A 23051-nucleotide genomic window follows, 5' to 3' on the forward strand; every position below is an offset into this window, starting at 1 on the left:
TAATAATTAATTGTTATTTAGCCTTTCATCTGTGATCGTAATAATATAAGCTCCACGAGAAGAAAGGCCTTATCTTATACTTCCTTTTATCCTACCACAGTGATGGTTATGCACACTGTAAATACACAAATAAATATTGCGTTGTTGGTATCACAAAGAGAATCTGACCTTATTATCTGCAAGCCCTACAGTTTGAGTTCCTCTTCTGATAATGCTCAAAATGTGTACTGATCCTTTAACTTTTTTTTATTCCAGTCTCATTGTAACCAATAACGTACGTCTAAAAAGGCTGGTACATTTCATCAGTATTTAAAGACCCACTTACACTGTCACACTCAGAAGAAAATTCTTATGACTATTAAGGACTTATATAAAGAAAATGTTTATAAATCCTCCTTACTTATAGAGATTTAACATCCATGGTCAGGAATTTTTTCCCCTTTATATTTCCTATTATATAACATTTACACTTTTGTTTTCCTAAACAGAATACTTAGTCATTTCTTTCTGGCTAGGCTTTACATTGAACAGCTATTATTAAGTGCCTACCTCTCTCTTCTCTCAGACAACTGCAGTTCATTTAAATTTCTAATTAAAAAAAAGTAAACCTTCTGCAAAATTTTAAAATATCTATTCAATCTGTAAAGCCCAAATTTAAATGTGACCTTAGGTCACATTTAAAACCCAAGCTGAGCAGGGTAGAAAGATTACTTCATGGTTATGATGTTATAATATTTAACCCAATGAGTTAACTTTTTAAAAACAGTACATTAATCAGTTTTTTATCCACCATGATCCTTAAATCTTATATATAACCAGTAATTTCCTATCTACATTTTCCTTCATTAGGTATCTGGCTACTAATTAATTGTATTCAGCAATTCTAACAACATATTCAGTTTATCAAAATCTACCTGGTACTAATACTAGTTTTTAAAATTGCTTTTATTAGCACTGGACTGCTGTTATGTGCAAACTGCCCAAACATTCTCTACAGAAACCAAAAAAAGTGCATTCTGGTCACACTGAAATTTTCATATTGAAATCAGGATCAATTTCTGCATAACACAATTTTAATTTTCATCAGTTGACAACATTCCATAAAGATCTTGGGTACATTTCACCCTCAAGAAAATTACATACTACAGTGATAAGTATTTAGCCTAATAGATCTGTTCATTTTATTAATAAGGAGGGCTGAATCAAAAACTTTACAAAACTTTAAATACAGCTGAACATTTTGGATTATTTAGCTTTACTATAAAGAGAAGTGAACATTTACTGCCTACCAGGTATTGCCAGGAATTATGCCAGTCACTTTTACTACATTACTCATTCATATCACACAGGACTTGCATTTTATATGTGAATTTTAAAACGTGCCCAATGACTTAATGTTCATAAATAGAAGGGCCAGGAATTAAAATTGTAGAGCTTGAAAATGCATACACTTCTTATAGCCTGCCGCCTCCATTTCCACTTCCAGCAAGTTTTCAGGTAACTGAAGAAGGAGCGCTGAGGGGCTACCATTTGTGGTCTACCTCTTTATCCCCTCCAGAACTTCTGGTCAACCCGCACAGCCTATCTCAAACACCATTTTCAGAGAGTTAATTACTCCTCTCAGTGAGTTATCTCTATATCCTACAGTTACTTCTATTATTGTACATATCACCATATATTGTAATTATCTGTGTACTTTGTCTTTCCTACTTAGCTATTTACACTTATATCCCAGACACTGTTTAACTCATCTAATACCCAGGCTCCAATGCCTGCTTACCACATAATAGATATATACCTATTCTACTTGCACTTCTGTAACATGAATTAGCTTATGTGTAACTGGTAAATAGGGATCATGTCAGTATAATATATGCCACATCATTTCATATATGACTTTTCCTCAAATGTTATCATTTTACACTGCCAAGTAGCAGCAAATGGACACAAAGTTTACAGAATGCCAAAACAGCAAACTATGAACTTAATGTCCCCTTACCACTCCTTCTTCCCCTGAGCTCAATTGGCCACAGTCTCTGTCTTAGAAATGTTTGCTACTCAGTTCTCATCTTCGGGCACTTTGCCCTTGTCTTCACAATTTAGCAACCTCAACCCTACCTAAAACCTCCTTCCATTAACGTATCTTTACTTATATTTTAAGATAAAGTCCAATATCTACTATAGTATTTGTTGATTAGAAATTTAACACACCTTTATCTGTGCTAGTATTTTTATTAGTACTGTTAGTGCTCTGGTTACAAAGCTGCATAGGTTTTGAGTAGTCTGCTTCACCCCCATTATTTCCCATAAACTCTGTAATTTTTAAGTTTGTAATTTTGCAAGACATAAGTTTTTCAGGAGTACATGTATTTCATTTTGGCAGAAATGCCTGAACTTAAATGATGTTTGATGAACCTAAATACTGATGTTCAGCATTACACATTCATTCATTCATTCATTCATTCATCAAATATTTACTAAATATCAAAGTAAATAAGGCACTGCTCTAAGTATTAGAGACACAACAATGATGTGCAAAGTGTAACTGTGTATGTTGGTGGATGTATGTATATGTGTGCACACATGTGTATATTTATATTTGCATTCATATTTAACTAAATAACCTTGAATTACATATTATTGTTAAAGGTACAGTGTAATCTCTATATCAGCACTTTCCAAAACTTTTCACAAGAATCATATCTCTTGTTTCCCAAAAGAACTCTTAAACAGAAATCAGACATACCAAATAAAAGCAGAACCCTACACATTCGGCACGCTCCATTCCTGAGATACTCCAGGAAACCTGGGGCTTGTCGGGCTATAATTTAAAAACCAGTGATCTTGCAACAATGCCCCGCCTTTACATGACCCCTTTAATATGTAAAAAGAGTGTGCCATGGGTTGAGCATATAACTTAGGTCACTATAAAGCTTCTGGTGGAGGTTTACTTTACTGAACTCCTCTCTCTCCCCTTTCATGAAGCTGTTTTAGTAGGAGCCCTAAGACAACTCCTCCCACGTCCTAATCCCCTAAAAAGGTTATGTAAGAGATGGGCTTCAGAGGAAAGGAAGAAGAGAATAGATCATTTAGGACAACTCTTCGGAGACTTAGAGGGAAGTTTTCTCATCATCATAACGGTGAAATCTTAAGAGGGTGGAAATTAAGGTGAAAACTTAGGCTTTTTAAGCTAAAGGCATTTAGCTTAAAAAAGAAAAATAAACATTCTCATAGATTACAAAAGATCTCACCAAACTCACTAGGGCAGGAAGCCAAAATGGGGTTTAAGGACAGAGTTCCCTTGAATTTGGGATACATTAATAAACAAAATAGACAAAGACCCCCTGGCTTACATTCTTGAGGCAGGGAGAGAGAGAAAGGAGACAAATATAATAAGTCAATTTTTTAATATATTAGAAGGTAATACACAATATATGGGGGGAAAAAGCATGAAGTTGAGTAACAGGAAACAAGAGTGCTAACAAACCCAGGGTAGGGAGGTGGAGGGTTGCAATTTTAAAAGTGGTCAGGGTGGGCCTCAGAGAGAATTGCCCTGACAGACTTTAATAAAAGTGGTAATGGAGTTATTCTGCATTCCTGCAGTTGCAGAATAGCAAGGAGTCCAGCTAGAAGAGAGCTCAGTGAGTGAGGACGATGGACAGGACAGAGATGGGAGTTAACAGGGTGGAGTGGAAGGCAGGTCGTGTAGAGGCTTATAGGTTTTTGTAAAGATTTTGGCTTTTACTCTGAGACACTATAGGGCATTGAATAGATTTGATTTGTATTTTAAATAGGTTACTCTGCTAAATGAAGAATAGACTAGAGCAGAGCAAAAGTATATGCAGGGAGACCATTAAGTGGCTACTGCAATTACCCAGGCAAGAAATGGGGGCTGTACCAGGGTGAAGCATAACAACTGATGAGAAGTGGTCAAATCTTTTTTCCTTCATTCAAAAATTGGTTAGTGTGTTCCATTCAACTTATCACACACACACAAAATCTAAAATACACTAGTGGCAATAATGCATCTCCGATTCCTTTAGTAATATCTGCATATTACTATATTTCATGTAGATAGTCTTATTCTAGCACTTTCCCCCATAAAATGTATATTCATGTGTTCCTATTCTTACTCAAGCTCACATTACTTGAAAGTGATAAGGGGGGGAAGATGGAGAGACAGATTTCTGAAGTCTATGTATATCCTTCATTTAAGTTGGTGGTATTTTTTACCTTCTTTCTTCTTCTTCTTCCAGTATACTGCAACACATGCCTCTTTCAAAAAGTGTGTGTGTGTGTGTGTGTGTGTGTGTGTGTATATATGCATGCTAGCTATAAACCTTTTACATTAATAAAAATACTGAGCATTGGTGGAATAGTTTCCTGTATTTTTCCCATTTCCAAACATTACCATTGACAGTTTAGTAAACTTTATTATTTCTTTAAATTCCTACTTGGTAATCTATCCCAGCATCCTTTTAATTTCATTTTATTATTCAAATGTGAAGAGAAAAACATATGCTACAACATTATCTGAGTTTCGTAAAAGAACAAAAACATTAGACATTTTGGTTGACCCTGTTACTCAAAAAAATAATAATAAGCTTAATGGGCTTTTTATAAAATTTTAGCAGCTTTCTAGTATTAGGGATCAAGTTGAGGTTTTAGGTAATACACTTTTCCTGCCCTAAACAACTACTGTCCACAAATAAGCTTGAGGACTTAAGAGCAGAAAAAGAAATAAAACATAAATTACACAACTTTATCATGCAAATATTAGAATACTTCATTAATGGTTCACTTAAGGAAAAGCTTAAAAGTTCTGTGCCTTACTTATAAACACTTTAGAAACTGTAACTAAACTATAACTAAAAAGAGAACTTTGGAATCCATATGTTTATATGATAAAATTATTATTTACTAAATTATAAATATTCTCACAGAAATGTTATTTTGATTTTTTGTAAAATCATATGCAATTAGTGAGCTAACAATGGCTAAGCCGGGCGGAAGAGCAGGGAAGGGATCTGGATCACTAAAACAGCCTTACCTTCTGATGTTTTCCATCGTTTCCATAAATCCTCAACAGTTATGTGTTTATCTTCTCTGTGCAAATGGCTGTGTTTTTTAGTAGCATCTTTATATTTCATATCTTCTCTGATAAACTGTAAGAGAGAAAACACTAAGTTAAATATACTTAAATTCACTATTTTAGTCTCTATAAACTGAGAAAAAAATAAAATTTGAAATCCAGTGGGTGGTGATTATCAGATAACTGGTATAACTTTGGTATTTTATACTCACATTATTCTTGCATGTTTATATAATTTACTTAATGAAATGCCTTCTATTACTAATCATGATAACAGCAATAGCAGCAAAAATACTTAATGTTCATTATTTGCCAGGAACAATTCTACATTATTTAATAAATGTCTATATACCTATAATAAAATACACACACACATACAGAGACAGTCATTTAACTTCAGTTCTATTATCTATCCCCAATTTATAGATGAGAAAACCAAGGCTCAAAGAAGTTAAGGATTTTGCCCAAGATTGAAAAAATAATGAAAAGCTGAGATGAGATTCCAACCCAAGCAATTTGGTTGTGCTCCACAGCATAATATCCTGCCTCAATATTATACAGTTTTACCAACTACTTAGTGGCAGGGTGTTTTAAAAGACACTAAATACTAATCTCAATTACTGCATCCTATTTCTATATTCTCCTACCTTTTAAGCTATTATTCACACGATTACATTAATAGTATAGAGAGAAAGCACTAAAATTTTCTTTGCTAAAAACCAACCTGTTTTATATTACTCATTATAAAAAAATTTTTAATTGCTCCCCACTGTCTGCCAAATAAAAAGCAATCTCCTTTCTATGGCCTGCATGCCGCTCTCAGTCCTGTCCCTACAAACAGTTAGGCCTCATCTCTTGACACTTTTCTCATATAAACTCATTCATCTAATTATATGAAACTAAGTTTTTTCCAATTATTATGCTTTTTACACTGCAATATTTCTGGGTTTTCTTGGTATTTTTATTGAGATTCCAAAAATATGAGATCATACGAAAGATTACTGCAGAAATCCACAATGCAGAAAGCAAAAATCCCCAGAGGTACACTTTTCTGACTTTTACATACTGACAATGGGCATCACCTTCAGACAAAAGACCAACTTTTGCTTTTGAGTAGAGTTGTTCTCTACTGAAACTAAAAAATACAATTTTAATAGTTGTATAATACTGAGCAAATCATTTCACTTTTCCAAGCTTCAATACCTTGGGTGCAAAAATGAAGAAGCTTTTTAGGATCAACAACACTACTCCACACGTGGTCAGCACACTGTGGTCAGTCATTAAACTGATACCAATCTACAGTATAGACAGAAATCGAGAACAGCCATTTAGAAACCTTTATAGCAATCAATGTTTTCAAAGCATCTAACCCAAGCATGTGATAAATGTACTCACCATGCATGCCTTATGCATAATGAATTAAAATGAAAAATCTGTTCCTTCACCACAGATAATCTGAAAAGCACTAACCTAAAAGGTCTATTCTAGCACATATATTCTGTTGTTCAAAATAATGCCTTATTCTTTTTTTCTAAATGCCCTTTTTAAACATTATCTTAAATACAAATTTAAATTTTAAATTAATATTTTAATTTTAATTTTCATTACCCCAACTCCTCCTTGTCTATTTCTATTCCTATTTTCTATTCATCTTTTTCTGCCTACCCCTCCTGCTCTTCCTGACTGATGCCTTTGGAATCCAGTACATATACCTGAAGAAGTCACTGGTCACTGCCACTAAGATACCCAAAAACTACCCCTATTTTTTTTCTTATGATTTTTTTAATTTATTTTTTTTAATCCTTACCTGAAGATATTTTTTCATTGCTTTTCAGAGAGAATGGAAGGGAGAGAGAGAAACACCAATGTGAGACACATCGATTGGGTGCCTCCTGCATGCACCCTGACCAGGGCCGGGGACGAGCCTGCAACCGAGGCATATGCCCTTGGCCGGAATTGCACCCAGGACCTTTCAGTCCACGAGTCAATGCTCTAGCCACTGAGCAAAACCGGCTAGGGCTGCCCCATCTTTGACGGAGTTCAAGAGCTAGAGAAAAATTCTAGACTGAAAATCGTAACTGGCAGAACAGGGAGGAAGGCTGTTTTGGAAATAGTCCAGTAAGTTAAAATAAATGGCAACTGTTTCACTTACACGATACATTGAAAAACACCACCACCACCTAGGAAACTCTTCTCACCACAGAAGTAGAGTTCTGTGGTTTCATGATCAAAATATTTCAGAAAATAAAGCTGATTTCCATATACAGACTAGATGCAGCATTCTAGTTACTTGAACTCTAGGAAGCCCAGAATAAGTGTATAGCTACCTGCCAAAGTATGAACTTAACAAAATAAAAGAACATAAACTTTTTTAAGCTTATGATGGTATCTATAACTCATCTGATGTAAAAGAATTATCTGGCCCGGCTGGGCGTGGCTCAGCAGTTGAGAGTCGACCTAGGATCCAGGCGATCGGGGATCAATTCCCGGTCAGGGCACATGCCTGGGTGGCAGGCTCGATTCCCAGTCGGGGGCGTGCAGGAGGCAGCAGATCAATGACTCTCTCATCACTGATGTTTCTATCTCTCTCTCCCTCTCCTTTCCTCTCTCTGAAATCAATAAAGATATATTTAAAAAAAAAAAAAAAGAATTATCTGGCTCCTAAGAAAGTTGAGTGAAAACTTAAAAACACAATGAATTACATTTTCCCTGGAATTACCATTTAAAAATTAATATACAGGGTGGGGTGAAAGTATGTTTACAGTTGTTCATATGGAAAATAATACAATGATTAATAAATAATGATATCTAAATAAACTGTGTTTCAAGTACTCACAGCTGTAAACCTACTTTTGCCCCTCCCCATATACTTGTTTTAAAATATAAGCCCAAGATAACACAATTCATAATAAACCATGTAAAAGTATATTCTATATCTCATATATGTATCTTTAACATTTTGATCATAAAATATGACTAGAAAACACTATAATTAAAATTACCTTGACACTAAGTTGGAAAATGTTTAACTGTACCAAATACACTAGAATCATCAGTTTCCATTAAACCTTCTTCCCAGAATCCTACAGAAGAGCAGACCATTCTAACCAGACTTTTTAAAAGCTTCATAGAAAACTGAAAATTTCAGAAATGAGACAGGCTACTAGAGAAATTTCTAAAACAGTCACCAATAACTGAAAATGCATGACAAATTACAAATACTTCTTATTCATTGAAACAGTAAACTAAGAAATTGGGAAACAGAGCCTTAAATTCTATGAAGCAAATCTTCAAATAATGTAGACTTCCTTGGTAAGCATATCCAATTCTGCAAACCTACTACAGGAAAACCTGGTTTGACAATACAAATAAAAGAATGCTCAGTAAATAATGGCTACTGAATATACTTTACAAAAACATTCACACAGGTGATTCTTTGAAATAAATTCTTCTAATATCCTTATAGGAATTACATACCCAGGGTCATGAAGGTAGCTTTTAAATAATCAACCAGTTTCAGTTTCTTGTACCTATTATTATTTTGTACTTTGTATTTGTACTGTTATTTTTATTTTACATTTATTTTTTGTTGTTTCTATTTTATTTTTGTTATGTTATTGTACTGGTATTTTGTATTTGTGCTATTATTTTTATGACACTGCTTTAATATTATCTGATACATGTTAGTACAGTAGGTCCTCACTTAATATCGTCAATAGGATCTGTGACTTTAAACAAAACGATGTATAATGAAACCAATTTTACCACAGGCTAATTGATATAAACAAGAGTTAGATTCCTATGGCATCTCATAACATTATAACAAAATGAGGTTGAATAAAATGACATGACTCGAGGACCTGCATATTTTGGGGCTCTATTCAGCCTATACCTCTTTCCCTGAGAACCTACCTACCAGCATTAGTGTAAATCCCTGAAATCATCCAGTCAACCCTCCCTAAATGTATCACCGACTGTCACAGCTATCTGATCAAAGGACAGACACTTGACGCAACAGAAAACAATCTAGAGCCTGACCAGGATGACAGGATTCTATCTCAGGAAACTATAATTCAGACCATGAAAAGAGTCACTTGGCCATGGCTCCAGAATTTTAAGATGATAAAGATACTGGTATTGAAGGTACCATTTTATGAGCAGTCAAAATGGGTCAGGTGATAAGAAGAACAGAGGAAGTCAATATTCAGAGAAAATAACAAAAGTGAAAAGAGATGAGGAGAGAGAAAGAAATGGCACCAGGAACTGCCTCAGTTCTTGATGACCTTCCAGTTTCAGTGCCTCAGGAGGCCTGCGCTACACAGTTCTTGTCCTGATTTCCACGACATGACAATGATAAATTTGTTTCTCCTTTTATTTTTCAATAAACAATTTTAAGACCTCAATACCTAGGACAGGTGATTTATTATTCCAGTTAGGCACTCAGATTCTGCAGTCTGATAGACTATATTTAAAACCTGACCATTACTTAAATCCTCTTTAGCCTCATATTTCTCCTCTGTACAATGAGAAAAATAAAACTGTCTACCACATATGGTTATGAAGATTAACTTAAAAACGCATAGTGCATAGAAGTGTTAGACAATAAAATTACATTAAATCAAATTATTTTGATTGGTTTTTATATATCAAAGTTGTTACTGCTGTTGAAATTTAAAGCCTGAATAAATGAGTCTCACCCTGACTATATTGGTAGGCTTAATACACATTTGAGGAAATATCAAACATTTCTAAAGTTAAGATTACCCAATATTCTTAAAGTACCATTTCAGATATTCTGAAACAAAACACATAACACAGAAATAGAAAAATACAGCTTTTTCACTGACAATGTAAGCAGAGACTTTCCCAAAGGACACCTGTCATCAAAACAACACAGTGTCCAAGGTCTGATATGTGAGTGAGTCATTGAAGGAGATGGGTTCCTTGAAAAACCTGCAGGGTCTTCCTGTCTTGAAAACAATATTAAATTACTCAGCATAATATCTCAGAAGAAATGATGCATAACAAGAAAGATACTACTGTTATCTCACTTTGAAAGATGAAAAAGCTAAGACTAAGGGTGAGCTTGCAATTTATTCTAGTTTATACAGCTATTTAATAGGCCTAATACTGGAAGAAAATTCTAAAGAATTCCAAAGTTCCAGTTCTTCACCACCATTCTAACATGGATGTTCTGTAAAAATGCACTGATTCCCAAACTCTTAAAGGTGATAGCATGCTAACAAAGTATGAATTGTCCATGTTTCTCTCTTCAATCCAAAATTGTTATATCAAACAGGTTGCATAGTGGTTGAACGCACAGGCTTAGTCTCCAAATTACATATATATATAGCCCAAATCTACTATTTACTGTTATGACCTAGGTAAGTTACTTTACTCTCTGTCCTTCAGTTTTCTAGTCAGCAAAATGGTAATAAAAGTCCTAAATCAAAGGGTTGTGAGGATTATTTATTTCACATGAAGTGTAAAGAAGAGCACTTGGTATATAGTAAACACTCAACAATGTACACTATTTCATGTAAATCACTTATTTATTTTAAATGATGAGTTAAATTTTTGCCTTGACTTGTACACTCTAGATCATTTGAAATGATCTGAACATATTTGAAATGACTGGACATATTTTAAGGTACTCTCTTAACTTCTAACCTAATGCAAGAAGGGGTTACCTGGATTCACCAAGGCACTGTTCAATCATTCCCAGGAAAAATACAGAACTAAATATGGCATTCCAAGAGTCTTATTGAGATTAAAATTCTCGTATGTGTTTATTAACCATTTGTATTGCTTTTATGAAATATCTACTATATACTTAATTTACATGTGGGAAACAAGCCCTGTTTTCTCTATGGTAAAACAAAGGGAGAGACAGAAAAAGGGAGAGCAACATCTCTCCATTCTCCTCCACCTTTCATGTCATCACGGGAGCATATGCAATGCTTAGAGCTACTGCATCCTTTCCAACAGTAATTAGAAAATCAGCAAAAGAAAAGCTAATGCAGAGCCCTTCACATTACTGAACCTCTGAATTAACTTATGATAATATAATTTCAAATAGCAAGCTGCTACTGTTTAAGCTACTTTTAATTCAGGTATTCTATTACTTGAAGCCAAAAAAACCCAAAATCATCCTAAAATATACAGCAGTTCCCCTTATCATGAGGGATATATTCCAAGATCCCAGTGGATGCCTGGAACCGCAGGTAGTACTGAACTCTGTATATACATACATATCTGTGATAAGGTTTAATTTATAAATTAGGCACATGTAAATGTGGTCCCTCTCTCTCTCTCTCTTTCTGATAACTGATCTAGTAACAGAAATGGCTACCAAGTGACAATGGGCAGGTAGCCTATACAGAATGGATATATTAGATAAAAGGATGATTCATGTCCTGGGATGGAGTGGGACAGCGAGAGAGTTTAACTACTCAGAATGGTGCAAAATTTAAAACTTATGAATTATTTGTGGAATTTTCCATTTAATATTTTTGGATCATGGTAGCCTGTAACTGAAACCATGGAAAGAGACACTGTGGATAAGGAGGCCCTACTGTACCATTCTCAAATATCAAAACTCCTTTAGCTTACTGGCCCCCATTAATTAGGTATAGTCTCCAGAGTCTAGACTCATTTAATGGCTGGCAATAAGCAAAGATGGCTTCTGACACAGGAAAACAAAAAAAAGAGACAAATAGGAAATTATAAATATAAGGATTCACAAAAGCAAATAAATAAATAGACTTTATAAATCAGATTATCCAACATCTTATTATGTCTGTATATCCTTTTATAAAAAATTGTTCTTTCTTTCTGATTTGTAGAGACTCAAGGAAAGAAATATTTCCACATCAGCATTAAAAGAAAAACAGTGCACACGCACACACACACGTGTGCGCACACACACACAGAAGCATGCCTGTAATTACAGCAGCAAATAGTAAGAGACCTTCGTATGGAGAGAAGAAAAAATATCTGGAGATAAAAGTCAGAGCTATAAATTGAGCAGTTTCTTCCATCTGACATACATTTACCCTTGCCCATCTTAAAGACCCAGTGCATAATTAGGCTACATTAAGGAAACTGACAGGTTCTTACCAGAGGTTCAAATAACTTCTAGTAAGTATTCATCTGTATTTTCTAGTAACTTCTGTGTGGTTTCACTTTTATTATTCTATTTCTTAATCATTCTGGTTTATTTTTTACATAAGGTGAAAAGTTAGAATCTAATTTTATTTTTCTCTATATCGTAATTATCCAATCATTGCTTACTGAAATAACTTTAATATTCCCAATGATCTGCAATGCTACCTTTATATATTTTAAACATAATAAGATATCAGTATTGTTGCATGGCTTACCTAATCATACACGTGCATGGTTCTATTCCTGGTATACTCATTCTACTGAGTGTACTTACTTGTTTTAACCTTAATACTAATAAAAGAAAATCGATGATGATTTTTGCAATGACATCACATACAAATACAATGATTTTATATATGGCTTCTGGCACAAATCTAATTGACATCACTGCAACTTTGTAAATTTGCCATGAGTCCCAGTACTAAGAGTACTATAATAGCACATGATTTTTTAAGACATTATTTTTTAGAACAGTTTTAGGTTCACAGCAAAGCTTAGCAGAAAAGTAGAGAGTTCCCAAATACCCCTTGCCCCAATAGTTCAGGCCTCTTTAATTTAAACATTCTCTATGCACTGTTAGGTTGAAAAAGCTATGCTGAGCCATTACGCACAAGTCAGTACACAGACGCACACAGATGCGTAGAGTTAACAAAAAGTTTGAGGAAATATTATTTGGGTAATCAATGAAAAAACAGACATTCAGTGATTATTAACTTTAAAAGAATATTTTGTTACTTCTGTAAAGAAACTATTTTCACTAGTTACTGGGCAAGATTCTGACGCGGAAGTAAAAATAAAATTCTGGATGCTATCTTCAGCATCCTGTCACTCAACTAGAGTATTTACTAATGACACACATTTTAACAACACATTCTAACCCTGTTCTAAGTGGTGAGAATATAGCAAAATAAAGCAAACAAAGCCCCTACCCTTAAAAAATACACTTTCCTGCACAAGGAACCCAGAAATTAATAAAATAAGTAAAATTAAAAGTATATTGTTACTGTCCTGGCTGGTCTGGCTTCAGTGCAGAGCATCACGCCCCACACTGAAGAGTTAAGGGTTCAATTCCCGGTTGGGGCACATACGGAAGGCAGCCAATTGATGTTTCTCTCTCACATGGATGTTTCTCTCTCTCTCCCCTCCCCTTCTCCTTTCCTCTTCTCTGTAGAATCAATGGAAGAAACATCCTCAGGTGAGGATTTGTTTTAAAAAGTATACTGTCACTTGAAATAAGCAAGTTTGATTTTTTAAGAGAATAAAATTATGTAAGTATCTGCTTATATTTAAAAAATTAAAGGACAGGTAAACCATAAAATTAGGAGGGGAAAAGTTACCTTTAAAGGGATACAGGAAATATGATATATGGGACAGAGAAAAAAGGTATACTTTTTGCGTATGCTTTTGTTTTACAGATAGGACTCTGGAACCATAGAAATACTTTTATAATTATAAAACAAAATTAATTTTAAATGTAATCACTAAAAGTCACAAGTTAAATTAACAAATGAACCTAACTGTACTATCTAGTTAGAAATGTAATCACACCGTTAGGAACTATCTCCATTGACTTGAACTATATATCCCTAGTGGAATATACCCTATGAACAACAACAACAAAAAGAACTCATTCAAAAAAAAGGAGGGAGGGGTTAAACTGTTTTCAGTAACCATATCATTGATGTTAATGTTAGTAATGTGTATCCTGAGACTGTTGTGCACATACTGTGGGATAAATCTAATGAGTAATAATGCTGGCATTGTTAAGCACCAAGAGTTTCCATGTGATTGTAGGAAGATACAGGGGTAAAATCAGTGAAGTTAAATAAAAAACCTGTAGTACTAAATTTATATCATTAGTATCATGCTGAATTCAGAGTGTATATCATCATCTTTAAAAAAAAAAAACACACACACACAGAACAAAATACTTCCTAGCTCTATCCACAGAAAAGACAAGGAAACAATGACTAACAGCACTACTAGCACCTTGATTGTGGTCTGTCAGCTATTGTTTTCCTCCAGTAAAACTAATCAATGCTTCTTAGGAAAATGGCTGAAGAAAGTGGAATTCTGGAGCCAGAAATGTACAAGCTGAGCCTGAACATCTTATCACAGTAGAAAGCAAGAAACTATCAAAGACTACTAAGGCTGGGTCAAAAAGATCCAGGCGCAAGCTAAAATAAGCTTCTGCTGGCCAAATATGGGACAATTTAAACAAGAAAATAAGTCATAATATTTAAATCCATGAGTACATAGTAATACACACATATCCATATACTGCCACCCACAGCGACACACATTCTTTTCTCTCCTTTGGAGGATCTTTGGGAACTACCTAATTATTATTATTCTTTGAGAGAGAGAGAAACATTGATGTGAGAGACAAACATTAATCAGTTGCCTCCCGTACATGCCCAGTCTGGGAATAGAACGGAGGTATGTGCTCTGACCAGGAATCGAACCAACAACCTTTTAGTGCATGGGAAAACGCTCCAACCAACTGAGCCACCCAGCCAGGGTCTACCTAATTATTTTTGGAAAGCTATAAATAAAGGGGAAAAAATCATCCGTTTGTCCTGTCTTTCCTGTATAAATAGAAAACCAAATAATTGATATATTAAAATTTCTCTTTAAAGATGTATTCCAACTAACCAGAAAAAGCACAGAATTAAAATATTGGCATTTGCACCCTCTAGTAGATTAATAATCTTGGCAATAATCAACAATGGTGGATAAAATCACAAAATGTCAAAGATAACGTCAATTTTTTTGGCCCATTTACAGAGTGTTATAATGCAGCTGTTTAAACGGTAACTCCACTGTCAGAAATGAAGATAACAGAGAAAGAGAAATTGGGTCAAGTAGAAAATCAGGACTCAATTTTGAACATTTTAAACCTAAGATTACTATCAGATACCCAAATGGAGATACTGATGCAACTGGACATATGAATCCAGACTACAATGAATAGAGGGTATTTAAAAGCCTTGAAATTAGGAGAGATCACCAAGGGGGTAAGCAGGCAAAGAGGTGTAAGAACTAAGTTCTGGAGCACTCAGTGCTGGGAGGTCAGGGAGGTGAGGAGGAAATCCGCAAGGAAACTGAAAGGAAGCAACCAATACAGAAGGAAAACGTCTCCCAGAAGCCAAATGAAAAAAGTACGTTAAAAAGGAAAGCGTGTTTAACTATATCATGATGCCAGGAAGTGATATGAAGACTGATAACTGACCACTGGACATCTCCGGTGAGCATAAGAACAGTTTTGGTGAAGTAATAGAGACAAAAGCTTGAGTGAGTTCAAGAAAGAATGAGGCAGGGAAATGGTATACAAAGTCCTTTCAAGGGTCTTGTTGTAAGGAAGGGATAAAGGAACTGGGAAATAACTAAAGGGAGAAGCGGAGTCAGAGAAGTTTTTATTTTGCTGCATTTATAATGTGGAAAAATAATGGCAGATTTGCATCAGATGGGAAAGACCCACTAGAAATCAAAAATAAGGTTGTTGAAGAGAAGAAAAAGCTAAATGACTGTCCTAGAGTGTTAGGGGAGATAAGATCGAGCACACAAATGGAAGAATTCACCTCTGCAAGGAGCACGATGAACACACAGAAACAGGAGAGAACACAGTTTACCGACACCAACACAGGAGGATGAGTCCCCCCTGGTTGTATGACCTCCTTCAACAAGGGCAAATTCCTCAGCCTCTCCCAAGGCCTACTGAATCAGAGCTCCAGGTGGGCCCCGTCATCTTTGTTTTGACAAGTCCTCCCGGTGATTCTGATACACACTAAAGGTTGAGACCACTGGACTCTGAAGATCCAATATAAGTTTTTGAGGAGGGAAAGAAAATAACAAAATACTCTGTTCTGAATTAGTTAGGTAATAATGGTCAAAATGGATTTTAAAGGAAGAAAAGACTAGCAACTGGGAAGACCACTTGGAAATCAAATCACATGAATAAAGCTCAACAACTCAGAGAGGGGAACAAGAAGCAGCACTGAGCCTGAGTTATAAGTAAAATAGTGATACCATCAATAAAAACAGCAATGTAGTTAAGAAGAGACAGGAAATGGGTTTTTAAGAAAGTCAGTGAGTGACTGGTTCAGCATGAGACTTTCTAAACAGGAAAACAGGTAGAGACATCAATGTAGTTTTTTAGAATTTAGGAAAGAGTTCAAGATCCTAGCAGACAAAATGTGAGAATGAAATTCAGGACAAAAGTCCAAATTAAACATACACAAACGTGATAATTAAAGCCATGAGCCTGAATAAAGCTTCCTAGTTGAAAGGAAAAAAGAGGAACAAAAATCAAAAATCTTATGGAGACTTCTGGTTTCTGGTTACGCATGTAAGGAGCTTGGAAGGTGTCACTTCATTCTAACAGGCAAAAACCTGAACTGACTGAAAAGTAAAAAACTTCTTGGATCCATTTGAAAGGAGTAGGAAAATCTGAACTATAATTGACAAATTGCTGGAGATTCAGTGCAGAGAATTAAAAGTCTGAGAATTTAAAACTCCAGGGATATCCAGTCACAAGGAGGGTGTAGAGGTTCGGAAGGAGTCACTCCAAGATGTGCCTCTGTGGTATGCAAATTATTCTGAGCTAAAGACAATAGAGACCCTGCAGGCACGAGAGAAATTTCTGTGCCCCCTTCCTCACCTACCTAGAAGAGTCTGAATTTGAGGCCTTGCCCATAGGAGGAGATTATCAGAGATCAATGCTATTTACCTGTCCAGATGGCAGGGCAAACTACCAATCACCAAGTATCTATCTGCTCTCTATCAGCCTGCGAAGACCCTCTGGAGCCCCACGGGGCCTTACCTCTTCTTTAGCTCAGAACGCCCTGCGCACCTCATTTTCCCTTCCTGTCTCTGAACCTTTCGTTCGTATGCGGTGTCTCACTCTCTCATGTACGTAGGGTTCTCATGCGTATGTATGTAATTAAACTCAGTTATCTTCTCTTGTTGCTCTGTCTCATGTGGATTTAATTATTATATTAGACCAGCCTAAAGAACTTAGGTGGGTAGAGGAAAGTTTCTTCCTACCCCACAAGGAAACCCATGATATTGTAAAAATTTCCTCCACGAACTTGACCAGATTCCCACAGTAAGTATGGGGGGGGGGGATCCCCTCCTATTTCTAGTAGCGGGGAGGGGAAAAAGAACCATTTTAAAATACTCCAGAGCACTCTGTTCCTCTAAACAAGATGTGCCCTCAAGGGAAACCAGTTACCTAGAGCCTAAGCTGCAGGGATATTATCAGAGCCTAACTGACCAGGGGAAATACTCAACTCCACTAGGCTCTATCTTCCAGTGGGAGAAGGGAAATACCCAACTCTAGTCCACTCTAGGTATCCCGTCTCACCTACGGTGGAAGAAAAAAAAAAAAACAAAACTGGGAAACAATGGTGAAGTTTACAGTCCAGAGACAGAGGCTCACTAAAAGACTGAGACCTAATCATAGGGCTGTAGAACACTTCCTCTCCCACCACACCTCACCACCATATTACTAGAGACTTATTTAGAGCAGTTTCTTTTACCCCATACATCATGTCCAATTATCAAGAAAAAAATTACATGGCATACCAAAAGGCAAAAAATACAACCTGAAGAAAGAGAGCAAATATCAGACCAGGCACAGCAGGGATGTTGGAATTATCAGACGAGGAATTTAAAACAACTATAATTAAGATGCTATGGGCTTTAATGGATAAAGTAGGCGGTATATAAGAACAGATGGGCAATGTAAGCAGAGGGATGGAAATCTTAAGGAACCAGAAAGAAATGCTAGAGATCAAAAACATTGTAACAGAAATGAAAAATGCCTTAAATGGGCTTATTAACAGACTAAACACAGCTAAAGAAAAAATTCCAGAGCTAGAGGATATACCAACAGAAACCTCAAAAACTAAAAAGCAAAGAGAACAAAAATGGAAAAAAGGACAACAAAATACCCAAGGACTGTGAGATAGCAACAAATGGTATAACGTATGTGTAATGGGAATCCCAGGAGAAGCAAGATAAAAGAACAGAAGAAATATCCGAAATAACGGGATTTTTAGGGCAGTATAAATACTTCATATTATAATCATATAATGATATGTCATTATAAATTTGCACAAACCTACAGAATCTACAACACCAAAAATGAACCCTAAAGTAAACTATGGACTTTGGGTGATGATGATGTATCAGTGCAGGTTCATCCTTGGTTAACAAAAAAAGTACCAATCTGCTGAGTGAAGCTGATAATGAGAGAGACTATGCACGCGTTGGAGTACAGGGTATATGGGAAATCTCTGTTTCTCTCTCTCAATTTTGTTGTAAACCTAAAACTGCTTTTTTAAAAGTTGAGTCTTAAAAAATAAATCGTATGGAATACATACAGTTAAGGGTGCAAGAAATGCAAGAACAATGAAGAAATCGGAGAGGTGGCAAGGAGCAGGAAGAAGGAAAACCAAACAAGCACATTTCAACCCCATCCCCCACAACACCATACTCAAGACAAGAGTTCTCACTACTATATAAATTAGTACCCTACATTCTGCTTTAATGCTTTTTCCCTGCCCTGACCTACCTTCATCTTGGAATGTCCTACCTATCACCTACACCTGTGAAAACCAGACCCACCTCCAAAGGTCCACCTCAAGGGCGCCTCCCACCCAAGTTTTTCTGGATGCTCTGAAAAACATATGTGCACTTTATCTTCGGAAACACAAGCGCTCTTCCATGATTCATGTGTGCTCCTAGTCTCTTTTGCCGTATGTCCTGTATTATACATCTATGACATTATATGCCCCACTAGATGGTAAATTCATGGAGGTCTATGATCGTTTTTTTTCATTGTGCCCCATATTTAGTATAGTGCTGTATATATAAATAGGAACTTAAAATATTAAATGTAGTTTTGTTTTTAACTGAATGGTCAACAATGCCCCAAGTCAAGAATGCAGGCATATTTTCAAACCCCTAAGGGTACCAGGGACAATAAAATAAAAAGAAAATAAGAATAAAACAAAAAAATAGTTTTTAAAATTCCTTAAAAATTACTGTATCTCCTTGGTTAAGATCTGAAAGAAATTTTAATTTACTTATGAGATATAACTTTCTTTTTAAAAAAAAGTCAGTTGGCTGGGCACACAACGCAATAGAGACCGTGTATCATAGGAATGTACACTGGAGCACTGGCTGGCGTGGCTCAGTGGCTTGAGCATCGCCCCATGCACTGAAAGGACACCAGTTCTATTCCCGGTCAGGACACATACCCAGATTGCAGGTTTGATCCCCAGTCAGGGTGCATGGAGGAGGCAACAGATCAATGTTTCTCTCCCATATCGATGTTTCTCTCTCCCTCTCCCTCTCTCTCTAAAATCAATAATAAAACATATGAAACAAAAAGGAAGAAATGTTCACTTGAAACCTATATAATCCTATTAACCAATGTGACCACAATAAATTTAATTTTAAAAAATATAAAAGAATAAAATAAAAAATTTTTAAAGGTGAGCTGGCAAGGATGAGTGATTAAAATAAAAGGCTCTAAATATTTTTATAATTATTTTAAACATTTTCAGGATCAAGATAAAATATTCCTTCAGTTTAAAAAAAGTGCTCTTTATCAATTGAGCCCTATAATTCCAGCCCTCCAGACTTAATAACACTGTAAAAAGGCTGGAGGGTGGTTGGGGGGAATAATCAACCTTTGGCTGTACCAATACTAGGTCATGAGCAATATCAAGCCAGCCTTGACTCAAAAGGGCAGGATAAAAAGCCTAAATAAAGCACAAGGGAAAACAGTCATCTTTAGGGTGAGGTAAGGTAAAGTCTCCATCCAAGTTTAAGATAACATTCAAGGGCTACCTGTTTGGGACCCCTCTCCTTGGTGGGAGCTTTTGTCTCTCCTCTCCCTCAATAAACTTTGCTTTCCCTTAAAAAAATAATAACACTCAAGATATAAGTCAGTCTGATTCAAACCAAATAAAGGGAACAAATAGGTATGAGGTCCTAGTGAAAGAGCTGCCAAAGGTTTCCAAGTAAAATTGAGGTCATTATTAGAAACACTGTTTCAAGAATGTATTCAGGGAGATTCTATTAGTGTCCAGGGCTCAAAACTGAAAACAAGTTAAGGGGGGAAAAAACACCAAAAAAACACCTAGGAGCTGTGTCTAAACATGTTCTGTAGAGTAAACCGGAGCTGGGAAAGTTGGGCTCTAGCTCAGTTCTCCTTACACACACTATGTGACCTAAGAACATAATCTCTCTAAACCTCAGTCTCCTTACCTATAGAATAGGGTTTCCACCTGTCCTGCCTATCTCAAAAAACAACAACAAAAACCCACAAAAAACATAGTCAAAGATAATGTGAGACAGCATATATGCTTTATAAACCATGATGTTATAATCGACATACAGTGAAGTTACCTAAGGCTAAAAACAATTTACCTTGCCTTGGCGAGGTGGCTTGGTTAGTTGGAGCATCATCCCCTATACCAAAGAGGTTGTGGGTTCAATTCCCAGTCAGGGCACACACCTAGGTGGCAGGTTAGGTCCCTGGGTAGGGGCATATATAGCAGACAGCCGACTGATGTTTCTCCTCCTGCCCCCCCTTCCTCTCTCTAAAACCAATAAACATATCCTCTAATGAGGATTAAAAAAAAAAAACCCTATGAAAAAATAAAACCATTTACTTTACACCTCCCTGATACAGCACAGTGCCTGACCTTGGCTTAAGACCACAAAAACAGCTTTCCTAAAGCAAAACAGTCTTCTGAAGACCGTGTGGTTAGTGACTACAGCACTAAGTCCGGGGGAAATTCTGGCAGGCCAACCACTGAATAGGTCCACAGGAAAATTCAGACTATTAAGTAAGTCTTCAGACATGAAAGTCTGGGGGGCCACCAATCAACATGTCTCTCTCACATCGATGTGTCTCTCTCACATCAATGTGTCTCTCTCACATCGATGTTTCTCCCTCTCCCCCCTCCCCCCATCCCCTTCATTCCCTCTGCAGAGCAATGGAAAAAACACCCTTGGGTGAGGATTAAAATTTTAAAGACAAGGTAACAAACTAAACTGAAGTAGGTCTAAGTTTTACTAATAGCACAAACCTTAGCACAACGCTTTGACCAATTTAATAACAACTGAGTGAGGGAGCAGGACCCAGATAAAGGTAAGTACAAAGTCCCATCTGCCCGGGACCGTCCTCACATGTGCCTGTCGGCCTGGTGTGACTGTAGCCCCCTCTTTTGTGCTCAATAGTGTTCCAATTTGGATGATGAATTAGGTGATCACTCTATCTACAGTGACAACAACACAAGGCAAAGATTTAATGTTACAGTAAAGGTACAATTTTAATTCATTTGTGAAACGGCAATAAATGGGTTCTGTACCCACCCCAACTCAGAGATCTTTTAGAAGATGAGACAATATTTGAAATGTGCTAAACTCTCAAAAAAAAAAAAAAAAATTACATAAATGCAGTGCCATCCTGTGATCCCGAAAAGGCTCAGAAAAGGAGGGGGAGGAGAGGCGCGGGACTGGCAGTACAGCCAGGCGAGAGCTGACGGAGTGCAGATGCAGGTCCTGATTCACACTCCTACTCTTCTGCCCCCTTCCAGGCTGTAACAGTATTTAATATGAAACTCTTGGTAAGGTAAATTCAAAATTAATGGAGCAGGAATGAGATACAATTTTTAATTTTTTAAAATTTTTATTTTTCAATTAGAGTTGGCATTCAATATTTTATTAGTTTAAGGTGTACAGCATAGTGGTTACAAATTTATATAACCTATGAAGCGATCCCCCCTCAAAAGTCTAGTCCCCATCTGGCACCATATACACAGTTATTACAATATTATTGGCTATGTTCCCCATGGTGTACTTTACCTTCCTGTGACTATTTTGTAACTGCCAATTTATCCTTCCTAACCCCTTCACCTGTTTCATCCACCCTTACAACCCCCCTCCCATCTAGCAATCATCAGTTTGTTCTCTGTATCTATGAGTTTATTTCTATTTTGTTCATTTATTTTGTTTTTAAGAATCCACATGTATGTGAAATCATATGGTATTTAATGCCTTTCTCTGTATGACTTATTTCACTTAGCATAATACTCTCCAGATCCATACATGTTGTCAAAAATAGTAAGATTTATTTTCTTTATGGCAAGCAATATTCCATTGTACATATGTACCACATTTTTATCCAATTGTCTATCAATGGGTACTTAGCTTGCTTTCATATCTTGGCTATTGTAAATAATGCTATAGTAAACATACAGATGCATGTATCTTTTCAAATTAGTGTTCTGGTTTTCTTCAGATAAATCCCAGAAATGGGATTGCTGGGTAATATGGTAGTTACAGTTTTAATTTTGTGAGGAACCTCTATACTGTTTTCCATAGTAACTGCAATACCAGCTGACACCTTAATTGCAGCCTTATGGGAGACTCAGAGCCAGATGAACCAGGTAAGCTGTATCTGTGTTTCTGACCCACAGAAGCCATGAGGTGATAAATGTATAATGTTGTAAACCACTACATTTGGGAGAAATTTGTTACACAGCAACAGATAACTAATATAGAGACATTAAGTATAAGACTGAATAGCTAATATCTGATCTAATAAACACTAAGAAATCACTGTTAAGTTTCCTAGCTAGAGAAACACACTCTCAAAGTGATGTTCATGATGGATTAGAGAGGAAAAACTTAGAGGTTATAATCTAGGCACCAGATAATAAATACTAAGATGAGCAATTTTCAACCTTTTTTATCTCATGGCATATATAAA

At 36.1% G+C, this 23051-nt stretch overlaps 1 protein-coding gene across 3 annotated transcripts in view; it reads right to left on the reverse strand.

Moving 5' to 3' along the window:
• STIM2 (stromal interaction molecule 2) overlaps positions 1-23051 on the reverse strand; it is a 135801-nt gene that overhangs the window by 48448 nt on the left and 64302 nt on the right. For all 3 annotated transcript variants that reach the window (XM_087827903.1, XM_087827909.1, XM_087827911.1), the window contains exon 3: positions 5051-5165. In XM_087827903.1, the coding sequence (XP_087684029.1) occupies positions 5051-5165 (115 nt within the window). The remainder of the gene's footprint in view (positions 1-5050; positions 5166-23051) is intronic.

This window comes from Miniopterus natalensis, chromosome 1 (genome assembly GCF_054644295.1).
Source record: "Miniopterus natalensis isolate mMinNat1 chromosome 1, mMinNat1.hap1, whole genome shotgun sequence".
NCBI lineage: Eukaryota > Metazoa > Chordata > Mammalia > Chiroptera > Miniopteridae > Miniopterus > Miniopterus natalensis.